This window comes from Mauremys mutica, chromosome 2 (genome assembly GCF_020497125.1).
Source record: "Mauremys mutica isolate MM-2020 ecotype Southern chromosome 2, ASM2049712v1, whole genome shotgun sequence".
Classification (NCBI taxonomy): domain Eukaryota; kingdom Metazoa; phylum Chordata; order Testudines; family Geoemydidae; genus Mauremys; species Mauremys mutica.
The window spans coordinates 41,443,890-41,464,313 of NC_059073.1; the positions used below are offsets into that span (position 1 = coordinate 41,443,890).

The 20,424-nt window shown below is 37.6% G+C and overlaps 1 protein-coding gene across 1 annotated transcript in view; it reads right to left on the reverse strand.

The window, feature by feature from the left end:
- Nucleotides 1–20,424, reverse strand: part of VPS13B (vacuolar protein sorting 13 homolog B) — a 902,514-nt gene that overhangs the window by 300,418 nt on the left and 581,672 nt on the right. The window contains exons 26-30 of the mRNA XM_045002958.1: nucleotides 19,047–19,218; nucleotides 14,126–14,240; nucleotides 12,671–12,737; nucleotides 8,358–8,766; nucleotides 1,629–1,746 (exon numbers count right to left, since the gene is read on the reverse strand). Of these exons, the coding sequence (XP_044858893.1) occupies nucleotides 1,629–1,746; nucleotides 8,358–8,766; nucleotides 12,671–12,737; nucleotides 14,126–14,240; nucleotides 19,047–19,218 (881 nt within the window). The remainder of the gene's footprint in view (nucleotides 1–1,628; nucleotides 1,747–8,357; nucleotides 8,767–12,670; nucleotides 12,738–14,125; nucleotides 14,241–19,046; nucleotides 19,219–20,424) is intronic.

The window sequence follows — 20,424 nt, forward strand, 5'->3', positions numbered from 1 at the left end:
GCAAAAATCAGTACTTGGTCCTGCTAGTGAAGGCAGGGGGCTGGACTCAATAACTTTTCAAGGTCCCTTCCAGTTCTAGGAGATAGGTATATCTCAAATTATTATTATTATTTTAATTATTAAGAGCACTGGACCAGATTCTCAGCTAGTATAAATTGGTGTATCTTCACTGACTTCAATGGAGTTATGCCAATTTACACTAGCTGAAAATCTGTCCCATTTAGTCTCTAATGTCTAAGCAGGGAGTGCCACATACCCCCTGTAACTGACAGCACTGGAGATTACATTATTGAAACTAGATCTTGCAGGTTCAAATTTATGCTAAGGGAATGTTTTTAAATAGTTTTTAGATTCCAGATAGGAACAGAGGAAGAGAAAGACAGTAGGATGTAGTTTTGGTTTTGTTCCTCACAAAGCAGAAACTAATTTAGTGGGGGGGAGGGGGGAAAGAATTGTGAGAGCGGAGGAACCACAGAGACAGAAGCCAGGACATTTGTGAGCAGAGTGGGAACTGGTTCAGACCTCCTCATCGAAAGCAGTCACTGGCAACAGGACACAAAGAACTTTCACAGAAGGGATCCTAACGTGATAATAGTCACAGCCCATTTAATATAAGGAATAAGCTACTAGTGACAAACATATGAGCAAATACAATAATTCAAATATTTTCAAATGGAAATTTGACAAGTATTTGGAGAAAAAAAGACTTTGCCTTATAACTTCTAGATGAACAGAAGAGACAAGGAGCTGGAGAAATGTCATGGTCTCCTGCCATCCTAAAAATTCCTAAACTTGACAAAGTAAAATTGCTGTCATTTTCTAGGCAGTAAATGTTTTACTGCTGGGAAAGGATTTTGATGTTTGTAACTTCTATTGAAGTGCAGTATGAAGTACTTTTCAAACAAAAATATTGCCACATCTGAGAAACAGACCAACAGGAACTATAAGACACTTGTTCATCTGTATTCCTGTGACTTTTCTCACTTGGTATTATTTGCAACCATACTTTCATGTCTGGCATCAGAGCCAACTCTACTAAATATCATACATTATTTTTATCATGTTGATTACATATGTTTGCCAGTTTTGCTGCCTACATATGATTAGTGAGGTTTGCACATACTCAATGACACAATCCAGAGCATGACATTTTTGCAGAAAATGTGCTTACTGTGAAATGTCTCTTTATAAGTTTGCTCTCCTTTACAGCTTTGATCCACATGCCATCGACAGTCCTGCATTTTGAATGTGTGTTTACCATTTACATTCTGAGTATCTATCACTTTCATGCTACACTGCTACTAAGAGCTATGCTAGTCACAAACAATCCCTTTTCTTAGGTGATCTGAGTTTTCGCTACATAAAACCAAGTCTCTTAAAATGCTTTCATCTGTGATTTTAACTTTCATAATGACTTGCCATTTAAATTCTGTTATGCATCAACACGTCACAGAAATACTTGATATGTCTGAATGGATTTGAAAGCCTGCAAGTGAAGAAAATAAAAAAAAATCTGGTTTTGAATATCAAAAGTATTTTAACAGGCTGCATGGACCAAGTTTTATTGACCAATTAACTTCCCCTACAAATGAAATATTTGTGAGTTTAGATATAAGAAAAATACTTACTGGTAAATATCTTTTCTGAGTACAGCTCTGCTAAGAGGGTTGTCAGCCTGGGGAGCCATAGAGACGGAGGCAATCTTGATAATCAAAGTGTCTTCTTTTATTGCCTGATTAGCTTCAGCTAAGGCGAGAGAAAACATGCATCTTTGTTATAAGTGAGTGTGTGCACAGAGGTACATGGCAGACATATATAAAAATTGTTTATAAGGAATCTCTGAATCAGACTATGTATTAAGGATTCAATCTAGCAAAAATTTATGCACAAGAGTTACTACTTGCGCAAATAAGTCCATTGAAGTCAATAGCACTACTATGATGATATACAACAGAGAAGGTTGTTCCTTGGAGCCCAATTTCCCCATCAAGTTCTGTCTTGTCACAGATTGATTTAAGTGCCTCTTGCTCTACCTTGAGCTATCTTATTTTAAAAATACCTTTTCAAAAGGATATTGATTCCAACAGATTTTCATATTCTACAGCTGCTTCCTCATGAACACCCTACTTAAGTATATGCATATCTAAAATGTTAAAATATTACTCAGCCTTTGGAAGAAATGACTCAAAAAATGCAAGATTTTACAATCTCACCATACAATAGCAGATCTTTCAACAGTTATCCCTGGAGCACACCTTACTGATTGCAACAAACATGATAAACACAAAGATAGCAAGATTGGGCTCAGTGGTGTGCAATATATATTCAGCGCACTATATAATACCCTACACACTGTGAAAAAATAAAAAGATGTGATATGTATCTGTGAAGAAAAGTCTCTTTGGTGACATTCTCAACTGCTATAATGAAAAACCTCTGCTTTTTACTGTGTCTAAATTAGGTTTTATATTTTATCCAGATGAAGAAAAGGTTTACTTTAAATGAATGCTGTATTAGATATAAAACCAGAGCTCTTTTGAGAAAAAAAATTAGATTCTATTGCTCATAGTACACTGAAGTTTCATGGCTCTCTTGCATCATCACTAAAAAAAAATATGTTCTATTTCAACAGCTACAAAGACTCGCATTAGGTATTTTGCAGCACTCCTACTTTGAAGGAATTTATGGCAATTGGGAAGCTGCCAGTAATATCGTAAGTATATGATCGAGCATGCTCATAGAGTTTCCCACTCCATCTTCAGTATTATACATACTACATACATTACACATATCAACCCATTTAATATGTAAGTACTTAAACCCAACCCATTTTACCATGTGTGGCCACCCAGGAAGATACTTCAGATATCTTGTTCTGAAACTAAATGTTCAGCCACAGAAGAGAGCTGAAGTACTTTACTAAATAATGCACTGCTTGATGTGGAAAGAACTAGTCAGACCTCAGCTTTTTTTTTTTTTTTTTGAATGGCTTCTACAGACCAATTCATTTCTTGGTGAATCAGACAGCCATATTCTGAGGCCATGCTCTGTAGCCTGGACATATAATTTTTGTAAATGGATCTCAGGGATTATAGAATTCTGGGTAATACAGAAAAAACGACATAATGCAAGATGCAGCAAAGTAAACCAATGAGTGATAGCACAAATTATTTGATTGAAGGAAACCTGTCTACCCAAAAATCAGAGTCCAGATCCTTCCGTCCTTAATCTGACCAAAATGATGCTCATTTGTTTTGGTGGCAGGCACTGAAGGGGGAATTTTTAAATGCCCATGAAAAACTTTTTGTGCCAATATTTTTAACCAAAACCAAACAGTTTTTTTTAAACAAAGTCTAAATATTAGATTTAAAACTACCTCCTGCTGGTGTTAAATTAACATAATAGGCTTTAAAATGTCTGTGAGGGAAGAGGGAAGTATATTAAGTGTGTTTTAAATATTATTTTAAAGGCTTTGGGTGGCAGATCCCCATGCTAAGTATTGCATTTTCTCCCTTTCTCCGCCAAATCCTTTTTATGATAAGGGTTTTAGAATACTGAACAAAAGTGGTTCTGGGTGTCTTGTTTCCAGTATTTGTCACTTTGATCATTTATTACAGGGCAATAAATAGAACCCTATTCATTAGTCTCAATATTACTTGGGTCACCACCTCACTTATGCTGTAAAACATGACATTATTTGTGAGCAAGAGTGGCAAAAAAACATAGCACTTGAGAAAGGTCTCCTGTCTTCTTCTTCTTCTTCTTTTTTTTTTTTTAAAAACAAGGGTTTGGATTTTGGTAAAAGAAACAAAAGTATGTAAATGTATTCAATACTATTAGTACATCCAACACTTGCAGCTTACCTACCACAAAATGTACCAAAGAGTAATTCAATGTCACATGGTTTAACAAATGAACTCTTTAACATATATAGAGAGTACCATACTAATCAATATTTTGATGCTTCTGTGTTGGGGGCAGAAGTGATTTATGTCCTGATTTACTGATGGAGAATACACCTCTTAACTCATATTCTCCCACACATACTCTCCTGAACTTTTCAGGGGAAATCTTCTATGGGGAAACTATAATGAATAAAACCATGGTTGCCTGCTTATGTATTTCTAAAGCTCTGAGTAAGAATGTATATATTACACATAATGAATGCACCCTGGGACAAATTTATTATAGCTATATATGTCATAAGGCCCCTCACATTCACTTTTGTTTTCAACTACCCCTAGTGCTGCACACCTGCGGCTTACTGGCAAAGCACTCACTTGACTAATACATGGGAAAGCTAATCTTGTACTTTTGTATCCTTCATATGAGGTTTTTAAAAATAATTAGTTTCATCCTTTACATGGGCTGTTAGAGGCATTAAACTATATTTCATGAGTACATAAAAACTCTATTTGCTCTTTTGTTAAATTAGATGACTATAAACATACTGCAAAAGTAGAAAACAGAAGTTACAGTACATACAGTAAGGCGTCATACTGCAATTGTTATATTTTAGGATTCTTTAAACAGATATTTTAGAAGTAATTCTTAAATGTTTATGTAATCCAACTGTTACACAGCCTCAAGAGCTAAATTCTTTGTTTAGCACCGTGCTTGCACTTGGTGAAGCTTTTCATGCTTTTTGGCATTTTATGTAGGGAAAAAAAAAGATTTAATCCTCAAGAATAATGGCACAATTAAATAAAACTTGTTTATATAATTTATGTAAGCTCCAGAATGCAGAGTCATACACATGTGCATTAACTTCATTAACGTAAGTAGTCCTATTGAATTCAGTGGGACTACTATGAGTGTTAATCTGTGCCATGTTTTCAGGATCAGGGCCCTAGACAGTAAGTATTTATAATACAGTATATAACATCAACATTCATTTTTGTAACACCTTTAACTTTTCTGGTATTAAAGAGACTGTCTTGTACAACATTTGTTTCAGTGTAATCATGTCCTTAGATATAGAGGAGTGAGAAAAAAATTATGATCAACATGAAAAGTGTAACTTTACAGCATGTCATCTTGGGGATCACCAAGTCCAGCATGAGACTTGCTAGAAAACACCTCTGATCTGGTTGTGCTACTGAAATACTATCAAATAAACATATGACACTTGGAATATTTTGTGCTGAAGAAAAGAAAAGTTACACTGAATTTTTAAAAAGAAAATAGGCATCAGTGGTTACCACAGGCCTGTGACTAATAGATGTCCTAACTGATGGCAAAGGAAAGATCAAATATATTTTAATAGTTAACTTATGAAACATTTAGAGAAAATGTGCCCAATATAGTACCATGTAGCATATTAATTTAAGTTGTCATATTGAAATAGCAACTTTTTTTGGTATACTGTAATTACCTGAAACTAATATATGAACACCTCTTGCAGATGGACTATATAGTACAGAGGCCTTCAAAAGCAGTTAAAATCCTAATATTTAAAGGGCCACTGTTAATTTAAAAATAACAGCTGTTCATATTCAAACCTTGGCCTTTGTTACAGTCTCTAGACTTCATGGGCAAGGAGACCTCAATGTCCTCATTCAGAAGTACCTGAGTTTAGAAAGGGTTGGGGTGAAAGAAGAGACGGAAAAGATCTGGCACTGATCTTCACATTTTCATGAAACTCCAGAACTTCTAGTTTTTGGGGTTAGTTTGTTCTGTTTTTATTTCAATAAAGTTTTAACTTTTTTGGCCATTCTTTATACATGCATGTGTGTTTACCACCTTCATTCAAGCTTACCCACAGCAGTTCTGCTATTTGTAATTGCTTAAAAACGTGGTTAGCACAGGGTCAGTCTTTCTTTCTCTAAGCCAGCCAGAGCATTTTTTATAAATGTAATTTTAATGAAGTGCAAAGCTACAGATGTTGCAAAAACATATTCTTTAAAAAATTTCCTTGACAGCATGCCTCAGACTCCCTTCCCAGAAGAACGATAACTCTTCCTTGCCAACAAAGCCATTCTAATTTTATCTGACTGTATTTCTGCCATTCCCAGTTGGAAAATTGTAGAGGATGTTGGCAAAAAAATAATCCAACTAAACTCTCTCTGTCTGCACCTCTTGTTGTTACGTTATGTGAAAATTTAAACTCTACCCTCATGGGTTTAGACTGTGTATTATTGGAGATAATAGTAACAAACCATACCTACATGACTTATGTAAACATAGCATTATATCAGTAATGCATTTTATTCCTTTCTCAGAAGAGTAGATGATAGTGGGAGTACAGGTTTCAGAGTGGTAGCCATGTTAGTCTGTATCAGCAAAAAGAATGAGGAGTACTTGTGGCACCTTAGAGACTAACACATTTATTTGGGCATAAGCGAAGTGGGTTTTAGCCCACGAAAGCTTATATCCAAATAAATGTGTTAGTCTCTAAGGTGCCACAAGTATTCCTTGTTCTTTTTAGTGGGAGTACTGTACTTGTAACGGTATAGTCCCTAGCTGTCTGCAGGTGTACTTTTAATGTTAATGTCTTTCTATGTAGATGTAAGAATTAAAAGCATGAGTATAAATATAATAAATATATTTTGTGGTGGGCAATGCAGAGACTCAGAGTAGTGGTTTAACTGAGCACCAGGCTTTTACACCTTCCATCCTTCTAAGTACCCATCCATCTGCCCAGCTGTCTGAAGGCTTGTCTAACATGAACATTTAGGGCTTGGCTACACTTGAAAGTTGCAGCACTGGTGGAGGCTTTCCAGCGCTGCAATTAGTAACTGTCCACACCCGCAAGGCACATCCAGCGCTGCAACTCCCTGGCTGCAGCGCTGGCTGTACACCTGGTCTGCTTGGGGTATAACGAGTGCAGCGCTGGTGATCCAGCGCTGCTCGTCAAGTGTGGCCACACACCAGCGCTGTTATTGGCCTCCAGGGTATTAGGAGATATCCCAGAATGCTTTTAACTAAATTACTCTCTTTGTTTTGTTATGCAGCCTCTCTTTGTTTTGTTGTGAACTCGGAGCTCCGCAGCGCTCCAGAGCACAGGGAGCTGCTTATCTAAAAAACAAACACAGCTCCTGTTTGCTGTGATCAATCTGTACCTGACTGTGAACAATCAAATGAGAAAACCCCGTGCCTGTCTCATTCACAGGGGTTGAGTGTTTGCTTGACGAGGAACAGCGGGGGCAGAGGGGAGAACGGGAGTCCGTTGGATGCAGGCTGTTTGCAGTTAAGAGTTAAGATTAAGGGGTCGGGAACATTTTCTGATTTTGCAAGTCAAAAAGCTAACATACAGTGTTGGCTCCAAAAATCCACTCTCTCTCTCTCCCCCGCTCCCTGTCACACTACACACCACCCCACACCACTCTTTTGAAAAGCACGTTGCTGCCACTTGAACGCTGGGATAGCTGCCCATAATGCATCACTCCCAACAGCGCTGCAAATGCTGCAAATGTGGCCACACTGCAGCGCTGGTAGCTGTCAGTGTGGCCACACACCAGTGCTGTCCCTACACAGCTGCATGACCAGCGCTGTAACTCCCAGCGCTGCAACTTTCAAGTGTAGCCAAGCCCTTAGTTTGTGGCAAGCTGAGATGTGAATCTACTTTGCACTGGCCTGCCACAGAGTGACTGACTGTGGACCCTGCTCATGTGCATTAACAATTTGTTAATGATTTTTGATCTAGTCCTCTTTGAAATGGAACTAAATCAAGGCTCATTAACAAACTGTTAATGCATATTAGCAGGGTCCACACAGACAGTTAGTCTGCAACAGGCTAATTCTGGGATAGATTCACACTCTAGCTTGCTATGAACTGAATGTTCATGTAGATAAGCCCTGAGGTTTTTCAATAGTTCCCTACCATAAGGCCTTGATCCTGAAAATGGATCCATCTGACATAGGTAAATTCTTGTACCAGCATGGACACCCACTGGCCTCAAAGGGGGTCAGTGCTGGCACAAGAGTCAACTCTTGCAGATCTAATTGGAGACTCAGGGCTTAAGTTCTCTCCATGCAACTCCTGACCAACTCCTTTAACAATCACATCCGCAGCTCAAACGCTATGGACAGCCAAAGGTAGACTTCCAAAGTAATTATTTCTATAACTCTTAAGAAATGTAGTGTGTATCATATTAATTACATTTTCCATCTCTTTCCCTTGCAGTATGAGAGCCCCAGGGACAATGCTAAATATGCCATTATCACAAGAAGCAGTGAGATAATTGAGATAGAACTTTTAGGTCAAAGACACTAGATTTCCCTATAATTCACCTGTCTAGAGTGCAAAGAAACCTGCTTAAGAGATCTGTGCCATCTTGTGGCATTTAACCTTCACCAAAGAACGTGGAGGAAGTAAATGTTTCACATAATAAATATATTCATGCAGTACATAGTACCTCCTGTATCATGTTGCATTTCCTCAGTTTTGGGAAAGAAGACTCTGATTACACCTGTGTTGATATAAATCAGAGGTAAGTTCCGAGATGTTAGAGTATGAGTCCTCATAGGTTGGCCAGGTGATTTGCTTTTCTCTTTTTGATTCCTTGGCAGCCTTGCTTGAAATATACTTGCAATTGCATTAAGCAAAGGGAAACATAGGACAACATCAAATGCCTGAGCAGAAAGAAGGATCTCATGAAGAAAATGAGGAGAACCATCATTGAGACCTTCAGATAACTTATGGAAAGTTCTTCGTTCATTTCTTGATATCAACTTGTGCCGGACATTTTTTGTCACAGCCTTTGTATAAGTGAGAGAGAGAAATCCGTGTTGTTGGTGTGAGCCATCTAAAAGTTTTGCAGTTGTCTGTTCCAGGAAAAAGAAACAATAATGAAAACTGTTGTAAAGAGAACAGGTTACACATCCTAAACAGAGAGCAATTGCTATTATTTCTTTATTAGCTTGTCTTTTCAGGTTTGTTTGTTTGGGTTTTTTTTTGGGGGGGGGGTCTTACTTTCTCCAAACAACTTAAGAAAAGGTTTATTTAAATCTTTAGAAGGGCCATCTACCTCACAGTATGACCAAATGTTATCACAGAACAGGCCAATGTAAGCTAGATCTGCTGAATATTTTAGTGACACTAAACATTCATTTTTTTCTGCTCATCTGTGCTGTACATGAAACATTGAACTCAGCCTGGTAGCTTAATATCCCTCAAATACTACTACCCAAAATATTTTTTGCACTTCAGAAAGTCAAAATTTACCAAAAAATATTTATTAAAAAATTGTGCATAAGCTTAAAATTATTTACATTCCATCACCCCCTCCTAATTTTAAAGAGTTTATTATCGCTTTTATTCCCTTTCATTCCCTCTGTGGGCCCAACCATCACTGTACCAGTGGTGACAAGATAACTTTGTACTTTAAATTTCTCCTGAAGAACACCCATAATACTAACTACTATATACAATACACTAAATAATTCATCTCAATACATAAAAAAAAACTTTTAAAATTTATTACATTATTCTTCAGAAATCTGCAAGATTTCTGTTCACAGAGGGAAAGATTTTCAAAGGTACATTTGGAAGTTAGATGCCTAACTCCCATTGACTGTCAGAGTGTATTAGGCTCCTGACATCTGTACCTTTGAAAAATCTCCTCCAGTATCTAGATGAAACATTCATTTCTGACTGAAAGTTGACCTTGAGTGAACTACTGCAAAAGTTGAGAATTTTAAAATAAACTAATAAAACAAATTAAATAATTTTAATAATAAAGGAAAGCAAATAAAATCAAATTGGTTTTGACATAATATTATATATCATTATTTAATAGTGTTTAATCACTCAAGCATAAGTACAGCAACTACATTTTGTAAACAGAGTAGATGCTTCTTTCAACATTTTCAGATTTTATTTATTCAGAATCGCTAATTAATGTATTTTTTAAAATTTTTATAAACATAAGCACTAACTTCTTACATAAATGTAATAAGTTTTTGAAATGCTGAGAAGCTGAAAGAGCATATCATTAAGTGAATTGTAACAAATTAGTAAGTTAGCTTTCACTCTTATTAGGACAAATGTAAAAAACTAGAATAAGTAAAAGAATGATGGACATATTCATGACAGAAAATAAATCAAATGGAACAGAACTTCCACTAACACAAAAATATTCCACATAATCTATCACACTACTCAAGATAAAGGGTCTGTGCTGTAACCTGCTCAGGTCTCTACTCCCATTAACTTCAATGGGAGTTGCTAGAAAAATTGTATGACTGAATTTTTAAAATTTTTCATTTCTGTGAATATGAGAGACTGAATACATACATAAGATTTGTCTACATTGGGGAAAAGCTCGCACTAGCTACTCTGTACTAACTCCCCATGTGGACATTTGTACTGCACACTAAGAGTACCTTTGTGCACATTAGCTTAATACATTTCAGAAGCGTACTAAGCAAAACTGCCTGAAAGCACTTTTAGGCTATGATTACACTTATGGCGGCATGCAGAGTACAAACACTGCATGTCCCCGCAGCACAGATATACATTTCAGCGTGGATGGTGAAGCACTGCTTAGGTGAGTAAAGACACACCAGAACCTTAAGGCATGTACCCCACCTGGCTGTCCACGTGCCCAAGCAGTGCCTCCCATCTCTACACTGCTATTTTTAGCAGTGTACTATCGCGTTGCCTCCCTATTGCCAGAGCCTTTTCCACAGCAGTGAAAGGCTCTGGCTGTGGGGAAAGACTCCCACTGCCAGAACCTTTTCCTGCTGCCTCCCTCCTGCCAGAGCCTTTCACTGCTGTGTGTAGCTATGTACTGCAGTCTGGATGCAGCCTGCTTTTTACTGAGAAGTGTCACTACATGTACTCTATACGCCAAAAAAAGTGTAGATATGTGTAGTGTGCAGTAAGGCACCCCAGTAGTTCTGGTTTTGTGGGTCTGTCTGCTTTAACCCACAAAACCCCTGTCCTGGTTGAAGCAGCTCCTATCCCACAGGGCTCGCTGGGCTCAGCTCCCTGCTCCAGGAGTTATGACTGGGCCCCTGGCATTGCAGTATTGTTCAGGTTTGGCCTGGCCCCCCAAATGGTGGCGAGGCTAGGCCAAATTTGTGTGAGCCTGTGCGCAAGTTGCAACATCACTTACTCAAATTTGGCCTGGCCACCTCCCTTCAGGGGAATAGGGCCAAACCTGAGCAGCACTGCGATCCCATGCACCAGGAGCCAGGTAGCAATGCTCAAAGTAGAGAGCCGAGCTGAGCCAAGCCTAACAGGCACCCAGGTTAGCACATTTTGGCCCTTTATGCTTTTTTTGGAATTACTTCTAGGCCAGTTCAAGTTTTGTGCTTGCTCATGACTATTAATCAAATAGGAAAAAGGCCATGCAAGAGAACAGTTAAGTAACTCATATTACTTGCTGGCTGAGACTATTGTAATGTTCTGAGACTTTCAAGGAATTGTGACCACATGAATGATTTGCTGTAATTATCGTATATATTGTAAATAATATATGTGAATAAATTAGTTTAAGGCATAACTCAGTTACGTAAAGTAATTAAAGGCACTGAGAATATCATTAAGCCACCACAAACAAGGTACAATGTACAATACTGGCTTTTGCTCACACATTTGAGCTTCAGTCCAGCAAACACTTCCATACATGCTTATCTTTAAAGTATTTGAGCAGTCCCACTGATTTCAATGGGACTACTCACATGCTTAAGCTTACGCATGTGCTTAAGTGCATTGTGCTATCAGGATCTTAGTTACTTTAAATGAGGCATTCTAGCTGTGCCACTTTATCGAATAGCAGTGATGTAGATTTCAGAGGAACACAAAGGACACTGCTTCCCAGGTCCAGGCAAAGGAATTTGACAATTGTTGCCAGAGAACAAAAAGAGTACAGAGAATTTATAAATGACAAATAATGGGAAGAAACTAATGACATTTGAGATAATTTTTCGCCTATTTGTGTTTGTTAATGGAAGTTCTGTAGTACCGGTATAAGTTTTTAAAGGATTTCTTACAGGAGGAAAGAAGCCAGAGAAATTACTGAAAGGGTCCTGCTTGCTGACGGGTCGAACCAACAAGGTACGTCTGTTCAGCTTGTCAGTACAGGAAAGGAATACACCTCCGTATTGCCCAAGAGACCAACAGTCTTCCCCAAGGCTTGAGGTGATGAACAGAGAGGAGGAAAAGGACAAAAAGAAAAACAAAACAAAACAAAAGCCATAAGCCAAAAAAATTTAGAATTTTAAATTATGCTGAAATTTGCATAGCTCTGCACAGCTCTGAGATATAGCATGTGTCACACACACCTTCTGAAATGCCCAAATTCAAGGAAATCAAAAGAAAAACTGGTGTGAAAAATATTAATTGGAAAAACTGTAATTTATGGGAAAGGACAATCCATCCAAGAGGTCATGGAATTAAAATCCAATAGAATTCTGCACACAAAACACTTATAACTTGATTTTCTCAGAATTAAAAATTCAGCAAAAAGCTTTATTAGCGTGAAAGAGGATGATTACAAGAACAAAAAAACTGAGAAAGGAAAACAGTATCCAATTACATTTCAAATTTAGAGTACTTGTTCATAAGCACAAAATTGGTTATGAAGTGGTAAAATTATGTTTTGTATTATAATTCTTGCAATCATTCTTCTGAACATGTCTGAGAACAAAGAAAAATTATATTGTTTAAGTTTTAGAACTGAGTTATTTTGTTAAGCATCTTATTCCACTACAAAAATCTCACCACAAGTTTTTCTTTGCATTGCAGAAATATTCCTTCAGAATGTCCTGACTGCCAGCCTTCCTCTGGCCTGGAAAACAGAATGTTCACCTTATCTGTTCTCTGCATTTGGTTTGAGTCCACAGAATTTAGTCATATATAGAGTGTACTTTGAATACTTTATGAATTGAAACTGGATTTGACAATGCAATTATGTTAAGTGGAGTAACTTAATAACCTGATAAAACTTTAGCAAAGAAAGAACACTACTAAGTTGGAAGGAAGCTTTGGAGAGTTTGACGCTTTAGACTATTCAGAACAAAGAACCTCTCAAGCCTTTCACAGAACCTGTGGGAAAAGTAACTTGTTAATAGTATGAGGGCTTGGTGTATGCCACTATATCTAAAAGCTTCACGGTATAGACTGCAACAGAAGTTTCTAGAAAGAAAATGTAAGGTTTGATTAGTAATTTTTACAATACATTCAAACAAATATATATTTCTAATTCAGAGAAAAGAAAGACAGTTCAGAATGGCTCTATTTTTCATACACACCCTGTAGTGTTTGTTCATTGTACTAAGTCTCAAATGAGTTGATAACTGAATTAAGGACAGAATGAGAGGCTAACACTGAATTTCCTTCCTATTGTTCTCATGGGAGACTTTCAAAAATGCCTATGGGATTTAGGAGTACAAGTCTCCCTGCAAGTCAGTAGGAATTGTGCTCCTAAATCCCTTAGGCACTTTTGAAAGGTCTCACCCTAATACTAAATTTTAAAATATTGGATTATTTGTTGATTCTTCTCCCAGGAAAAGACACTAGAGAACTGTCCCATTTTCTCTTAATTACCATCTCCCACATACCTCCATGGATTCTGCTTCATGACAACTCATCATTCAGATGATGAAGACTGCATGTGGCTCCCTCAGAGCTTATCAAGGCTATTCTATGTATTAGACTAGCACCTGCTACAAAGGTAATGAGCTCAGTTTCCTGCATTACAGTGCAGCTACTCCACAACAACAAAAACATCTCTTTTATTAGAAATTTCCTTCTGATGTCTTAAAAATAAACAACTTATCAAGTAGGAGAGACAAAAAAAACCCTAGACATTTATTATTTGGTAAAGTAAAATTAATCACAGTACACTATTTGAGGCATTTCCTATTGTAAGCATTTGGACAACAGCTTCTCATTTAGTTCAACAAATACCAATTTTTAATGGTGCCACCCACACACAAAATTTATTTCTCCCTAAAGACTAAAATGGCTTGTATACCCTGTTTACAAGCAAGTCTAATTCTGGGAAATTCTGATTATCAGTGCTTATTGTTTAAAAAGGTATAGCTATGGTTTAATTCACTATATTCCACAATGATTTTTTAATTAAAAGTCAAATAATAATTCTGTCAATGAAAAAAAGATAACTGCTTTCTTTTTTCAGAATGGAATTAATGTAGCATGACTTCCAGTAATTACCTGTTTCTGTAGTGGTCAATGTTGAAGCTTTCTATTTTACATTTGACTTTGGTGTATACATCTTGCACATCTACTGAGGCGCTGAGATCTTCTAATTCACTGACAACACAAATCTCTGCAATAACCAGTGATAATTAAAATGAACATCTATGAATTACAATCTCTAAGTTTGTGTTATAAATAAAACACTGTTCATACACCAGAAATGTGCCTGGGTCACCACAATTTGTATTTAGATCTCTAATTCCCATCCTGCAAAGTTCAGGGATTTTCACTTAGTGAATTTTTGTTCAAACATCACACAGACAAGAGCTAGTCACAAAACTCAGATCCAGATTCAGAATCCAGACCTCTCTTAAAAATGCTGAGACTGTTTTTATTTGGGCTCAACTCTGCTGTAAAGCATACAACAGAAAGCTAAAACATCAAAATAACTCAGAATGGAAAAATACCAATCAATCCAATACTACAGTGATCAATGCAGTATAGAAACCTGGATAGATTAGATAATTCTAGGCAGACCAGAGTTTAACAGCTGTGAAAGATGTTTTGCAATCTGAGTAGCCACTTCCACTGACTAAAAGATGGATAACATCTCTCACCAAATCCTCCACATTTTGCTTAAATAGAAGTCAGCTCTCAAATACAAATAGTTTTCTCAGAGCAACATGTCTTTCCTAGTTGTGATAATCCTGCTCCACTTAACCTGTTACTAAGATCAAGCTAATATTTGTCACTTTAGGTGTCTGTTTGATATAACAGTTCTGTGGAAAAATAGTATGTGACCAAGTAATTAAAGATTATCATAAGGCACATGCACAAAGGGAGATGAATTAAGGCTGCACAGGTAACTTTAATTCTGGGATTTCCTAATTGTTGAGTGCTTGACTTTGTAACCAGCTTTAAAGGTCTTTTAACATTGTTTCTGTGTATAATTATTTATATTCAGAATAAGTATACATGGCTCTTTACATACAACATCTGCAAGATAGGATCCACTAGAAGAGAGACAAATGTGATTAATAAATACAATAACTCCTCCTCACTTACTGCTAAATAGACTCCTCAGATTATGTAAAAAAAATGGGCAAAGGACATTAAAAAGGGACAGAAATTAGACTGAGACTCTGACTCTTATTAAAACATAAAAGCAACGTTAATGTTTACAAAGTAGAGTTGAGAAATTAAACCTGAGACAGTTGGTGTCAATTTTTTTCAAGAAATTTTTCTGCATAGCTTGCATTTTCCACTGCATTTTCCAAATGGACAGCATCGCAGTAAATCACTGAAAGTAGTGATGGGTTACTTTACTTTTCAGTTTCAGAATAGAATAGCACATCATTAAGTAAAGAGTGCTTCCAGATTTCAGTGTGTTACTATGCAATTATGGCTATTAAATGAATCTAGAAAAATGTACTGTTTTGAACTACTGTATTGAAACAACAGAACATTTTCCCTTCAAAATTTAGGGGATAAATTGAGTTCAGGATTTTTGTTCCATACATTTTGGCTTGAAAACCAATTAAAAAGAATCAGGATCATTTACTGCTCTTGATCTGTGTGAACTGCTAATATTGACATCAATGGTAATTCTGTGGACAGAGAGCAGTAAACTGCTTTCTCTATAGCCTTAGCTACCATTAAACAAGCTAGATCGGGGTGGGTAAACTTTTTGGCCTGAGGGCCACATCTAGGTATGGAAATTGTATGGCGGGCCATGAATGCTCACAAAATTGGGGGCTGGAGGGCAAGAGGGCTCTGGCGGAGGGTGCGGGCTCTGGGGTGGGAATGGGGATGAGGGGTTTGGGGTGCAGGAGGGTCCTCTGGGCTGTGACCAAAGGGTTTGGAGCATGGGAGGGGGATCAGGCCTGGGGTAGGGGTTGGGGCATGGGAGAGGTTCAGGGGGGCAGGCTCTGGTCGGCGCTTACCTCAAGCAGATCCCAGAAACAGCGGCATGTCCCCCCTCTGGCTCCTACACGGAGATGTGGCCAGGCAGCTCTGCGCACAGTCCTGTCTGCAGGCACTGCCCCTTCAGCTCCCATTGACTGCAGTCGCCAGCCAATGGGAGCTGCAGGGGCAGTGCTTGGGGCGGGGGCAGCGTGCGGAGTCTTCTGGCTGCCCCTATGCGTAGGAGCCAGAGTGGGGACATGCCCCTGCTTCTGGGAGACGTGTGTAGTGGAGCAAGACCCCGAACCCACTCCCTGGCTGGAGCGCCAGAGCGGAGTAAGCCCCGGACCCCAATTCCCAGCGGGAGCTCGAGGGCCAGATTAAAGCATCTGGAGGGCCGGATGTGGCTTGCCCACCATTGGGACAGATATATTCAAATTAAACAACAGCACAAAAGAGACTTCATTTAGAGATGTAAGAACATGACTGAGAGCTAGGAATTCTTGAGCAATAATCCCAGCTCTGGCAGAAACAATACTTTTAGGGCTTGGACAACCTCTTTGCCTAACCTAACCTCTTTGCTCGGGTATCCTTGTTTATAAAAACTGTACATAATAATAGTCCTGTGGCACCTTATAGACTAACAGATGTATTGGAGCATGAGCTTTCGTGGGTGAATACCCACTTCGTCGGATGGATATCATGCATCCGACAAAGTGGGTATTCACCCACGAAAGCTCATGCTCCAATACGTCTGTTAGTCTATAAGGTGCCACAGGGCTCTTTGCTGCTTTTACAGATCCAGACTAACACGGCTACCCCTCTGATACTTGACTACATAATAATACTTACCTAACAACCATCGTGGTGATGGCGGTCATTTAGATAATATCAGTAGAAAATGCTTTTCATTTTCAAAGTGCATTACAAATGCCAAGTTTTTTTTATCATCATCATATCTACTGAATTTTCAGATTTGTTTCCTGTTAAGTTTCTGCTGTCAAATGTTCTGCTACATTTCTTTGTAAATTAACTTTAATCAGATAGATTAGTTTCTTCATTTTCTAAAACAGGGCACCAGTATATTTTGTTAACAAGGATGTCAAGTGTGCATCCTAAGAAAAATATGTATTTAAGTTCATACAATAATAAGTGATTTACAAAATCTGCGTGATGAGTTATTTATAAATAGTATTAGTGCAAAAGTGGTATTTCCCAAATAAAAACGTTAATAAGAAGAGAATTGTGTACCACCTGCCATTAAACCATATTTTTATTTTCAACATAAAGTAACCTGAAACATATTAAATTCCTTCTTATTTTTAAAATATTATAGATGTTAAATTTATGTCTGTGACGCATGGCTAAAAAGGGTTAAACATCCTGCAAAATAAATAACCCTCAAAAGACTTGTGGGGAGATAACGTTTATGTTTTTGTGTATTTACATATGTATGAGTAGGGTGGACAATGTAATCAATAGTCCCTGTCTATGCAGTATTCTGATAGTTCAGAGATCAAAAGGACATCCTAGTATTTAAATGAATTGTAAACACAGGATATCTCGGTATTCATCTCTCTTTGAAATGTACTGTGAATGGTGGAGGAACAAGCAAATTGCCTTATGTTAATTCTGTAGCTAAGTTCCGGTGATTGACCTCCTTCAAAGTCATCCTAATGACTTTTTGTTCCCCGAGGAAATCCCAACTTGTCAAAGAGGACATGAAATTGTATAAAAGATCTTTGGGTTCTGATTCTGTCATCTCAGATCTACGTAGGCTTCATCAGGGGAAGTTTGAGTCACAAGACTGAGGTCCCAGTCATGCTGGTACGACCTGAATATGATATTTGGACATTGGACTATAACCTATGAACTATTTCTGAAAGAACTCTTTGCAACTGCGAAGCTCACCATCTCTGCTATGACTATGCACCTAAATGAATTGAACTCATGTCTGTATGTATACTGATCTTTTAACCATACTCTCTCTGTGGTTTTTTGTTTTTTTTTAAATAAATTTTAGTTTAGTTAATAAGAATTGGCTGTAGAGTGTATTTGGGTAAGATCTGAAACATTCACTAACCTGGGAGGTAATGTGTCCCATCCTTTGGGATTGGTAGAACCTTTTATTTTATATGATGAAATAAGATTTACAGAAATGTTCATCATATTTGACGTGGGTACCTGGATAGAAGCCTGAGGCTGGATCACTTTAAGGGAACTGTGTTGTTTGGACTTCTGAATAACCAGTTAGGTAATAAAGAAGCTGCTTTATGCTGGTTTGGTAAATCTAAGTAGTGGAATATCCACCAGCTTTATGGGGATTTGTCTTCCCCTTTCTTTGCAGTTCACCCTAATTGAGTGATCTTAGCTGGCCCCCACTGGGACTCCAGTCCCAATGTCATTTAAAAATCAACACAATTTTTAAATGTTGATAGAAAAATGCAAAATTGTGTATAGCGGCTCACAGTTGGGCACATACCATCACAAGTAAAACTTACTAAAACATGTACACTGCTGATGCACAAACTTTTGTCCTGTATCATTTAAAATGACTAATAAACTTTTAATTCAGATTTAGTATAGTCCTATTCCTTTTGAGGATGAGCCATGTGCCAAATTAAATTTTAATAGCCACCTTTTTCTGAAGTCTCTGAGTGGGAAAAACAAGAGAATAACTTCACATGAGAAAAAAAATATACAGTTTTTCATACGTGCATAAGTCAAAAGAAGTGAACAAATTGTTTTCAAATTAAAAAAAAAAACACTTTGTGGGCTAAGACCAAGCCCCAAGACTGCCGTTACAATGCTCCCAATCTCTGCCAATCCAGGTGCAAAGGACAATGTTGAAGTCTGATCCCCTGCATGACAGCATATTGCAGTATCTTAAAACACTGGACAAAAACGTGCATCTTTTTATAATTATCAGAGGTTTTAATTCATGAATACATGCTATAAATAGCAATTGGTTTTATCTTAAAATAACTACACACTTAAAGTACTAAATTAAAATAGATAATTCTATGTACCATACCTGTGCCTTTACTTCCAGGATCTGGTGCAAACAGCTTTATAGTAATTTTTGGCAACATCCATTGCATCCACAAGCTAACACGTCCACTTGATATTCCAATGTTACTTGTTGTTTGCTCCAAGGTAACAGAGTCTGAGAATGGAGAATCATCACCACCTTGTACAGAATCAGCCTAGAAAAAGAGAAATACTAACTGAAAAGGCTCAATGAACAATCAGATTACATAATAATTTAGAAATACTTCACATGAATGTCTAAAATACTATCACAGGTCATATACTGTATATAATATGCTTATACACTGATCATTTGTAAACCGCCTTCCAGTGTGGCACTAAATTAGTATTTTATCGCTCTATTGAGTAGCAAAGTTAATAAATAATACCTGTCCTCCTGGCACTTACACAATAAGATAATTACCTTCAGAGAATATACGATTACTTAATCAGTACTATTCAATTAGTTGGCAACACTATAAGAAACATGGTCAAATCTACACCACATACAATATGATGGATTTTTTTCAAGACAAAATATCAGTTAATTTAAAAAAAATACTTTTTAAAATGCAAAAGGACCACAGATTATGGAAGCATTGGTAACAACTCCATAATTAATGGTGCCTTGAGATTTGCTCTTAACACAGAATGGATAACCCTGTCTTTCATCTCTTTAGACTGAAATTAGTCTCCAAATGTAGGTCAATAATTCTCCACAAGACAACTGAATTTTCGATGTATTTTCTGGACAAAGTCTTTGTTAAATTTGCAAGGGGAAAATTATACATAAGACACCCTCTCCTTTTGAATTTTCCTATTTTCATCACACCTCTGAAGGTTCTTCTAGTTGAACTACTATAGACCGCCAAACTTCAAACACACACACACACACACACACACATTCTGATAATGTCTTGGACATAAGCCATTTTTGAATATTTAAAATTAGACACATGAAGAATTAGTCCCCCTATTCAGGAAAACCTAATGGAGTTTTGCCCGGATTATATGATGAAACTGTCAAGTTCTATCACTTACTTCCATTTTACAACACCACTAGCCTGCCTCATTAGCTCTTCTCTTCACAAAACCCCTGGTGGATCAACACTGGCCAACAGGGAGCTCTGGGGTGGAGGTGGGAAAGATAGTGTATATGTGCATAACAGAGGGTGAAATCTGGGCTTTGTGAAGGGAAGAGAGGTTTGATTAGGTCTATGAGGGAATAGAGGAGGAAGAGATGTGACAGTGGGGCTGTGCTTTGCAGGGGGGCTGCAGGAGTAGATCCCAATATGTATGCCCATACAGATGGAGTTCCCCCATAGCACTTCTGCCTGCTGGGATGAGGCAGCAGTGCCTTGGGCATCTATGGTTCCTCACAC